The sequence below is a fragment of the Quercus suber genome, unplaced genomic scaffold (genome assembly GCF_002906115.3).
Source record: "Quercus suber isolate HL8 unplaced genomic scaffold, Cork oak 2.0 scaffold_295, whole genome shotgun sequence".
In the NCBI taxonomy this organism is placed as follows: domain Eukaryota; kingdom Viridiplantae; phylum Streptophyta; class Magnoliopsida; order Fagales; family Fagaceae; genus Quercus; species Quercus suber.
In genome coordinates, this window is record NW_027069751.1 from 833,459 (window position 1) to 834,471 (window position 1,013).

General features: G+C 43.8%; 1 protein-coding gene across 1 annotated transcript in view; it reads right to left on the minus strand.

The window, feature by feature from the left end:
- Positions 1-1,013, minus strand: part of LOC112008235 (pentatricopeptide repeat-containing protein At3g49170, chloroplastic) — a 2,427-nt gene extending 1,414 nt beyond the window's left edge. The window contains exon 1 of the mRNA XM_065782264.1: positions 3-1,013. Coding sequence (XP_065638336.1) covers positions 3-987 — 985 coding nt within the window. The 5' untranslated portion in view covers positions 988-1,013. The remainder of the gene's footprint in view (positions 1-2) is intronic.

The window sequence follows — 1,013 nt, forward strand, 5'->3', positions numbered from 1 at the left end:
CACTGCACACTTAGCATACATGTCTACCAAACAGCACGCTACACAAACATCTAAAGCCAACCCAGTCCGTATGACCCAAGAATGCAATTGCTGCCCAAGATTTAACAATTCTAGCTCTGCACAAGCGGAAATAACTCCACCAAAGGTAAATTGATCCGGTACATACTCACTCAAAACCATATCCAAAAACAAATTTACAGCCTCCATTGGGAACCCAAATTGCATAAACCTAGTTATCATCAAAGTCCAAGTAACCGCATTCTTCTCAGGCATTTTCTCTAACACCTTATATGCTAAATCCACATCACCACCACCCTTCACAAACATATCAATCAACGCACACCCAACACACACATCAGCCTCAAAATATCCACTTTTTATAACAAACCCAAAAATCATTTTCCCAATGGGAACAGTTTCCGCATTCGAACACGCACGAATCACTGCGGAAAAGCAATACTCATTTGGGCAGAGCCCATTTTCAAGCATTTGAAGAAACGTGATAATGGCTTCAGTTCCCATATCATTATTTGCAAAACAAGAAACCATAGCAGTCCATGAAACCAAGTCTCTCAAATCCCCCATATCATCAAAAATGGATTTTGCTTTAGCCCAATCCCCACTTTTTGAGTACAAGCTGATGAGAGAATTGAGAATGAGAGAGTTGAGGTGGAGTTGGGAGTGAGTCAAGTAGTGGGTGTGAACGAGTTTGCCGAGTTGGAAGTTCCGGGACCTTATACAGGACTTGAGGAAGAGAGAGTAGGTGGTGAGGTCTGGGTGGGTACCCTTTTGGGCCATGAGATCAAGGGTGGAGATTGCTTTGTGGAGGTGGCCCACATTGAGGTGGTGGATCAGACGGTGGTTAAGGGGTTCACAGTTTGGATTTTGTGGTGATGATAATTGAAGGTTATGGCGGGACCGATTTGAGGGTTTGATAGAAGCCAATAAAGGTAGTTTGGAGGCAGACGAAACAGAGAGGCCTAGCATGTTTCTTCCAAGGGGCTAGAACTACT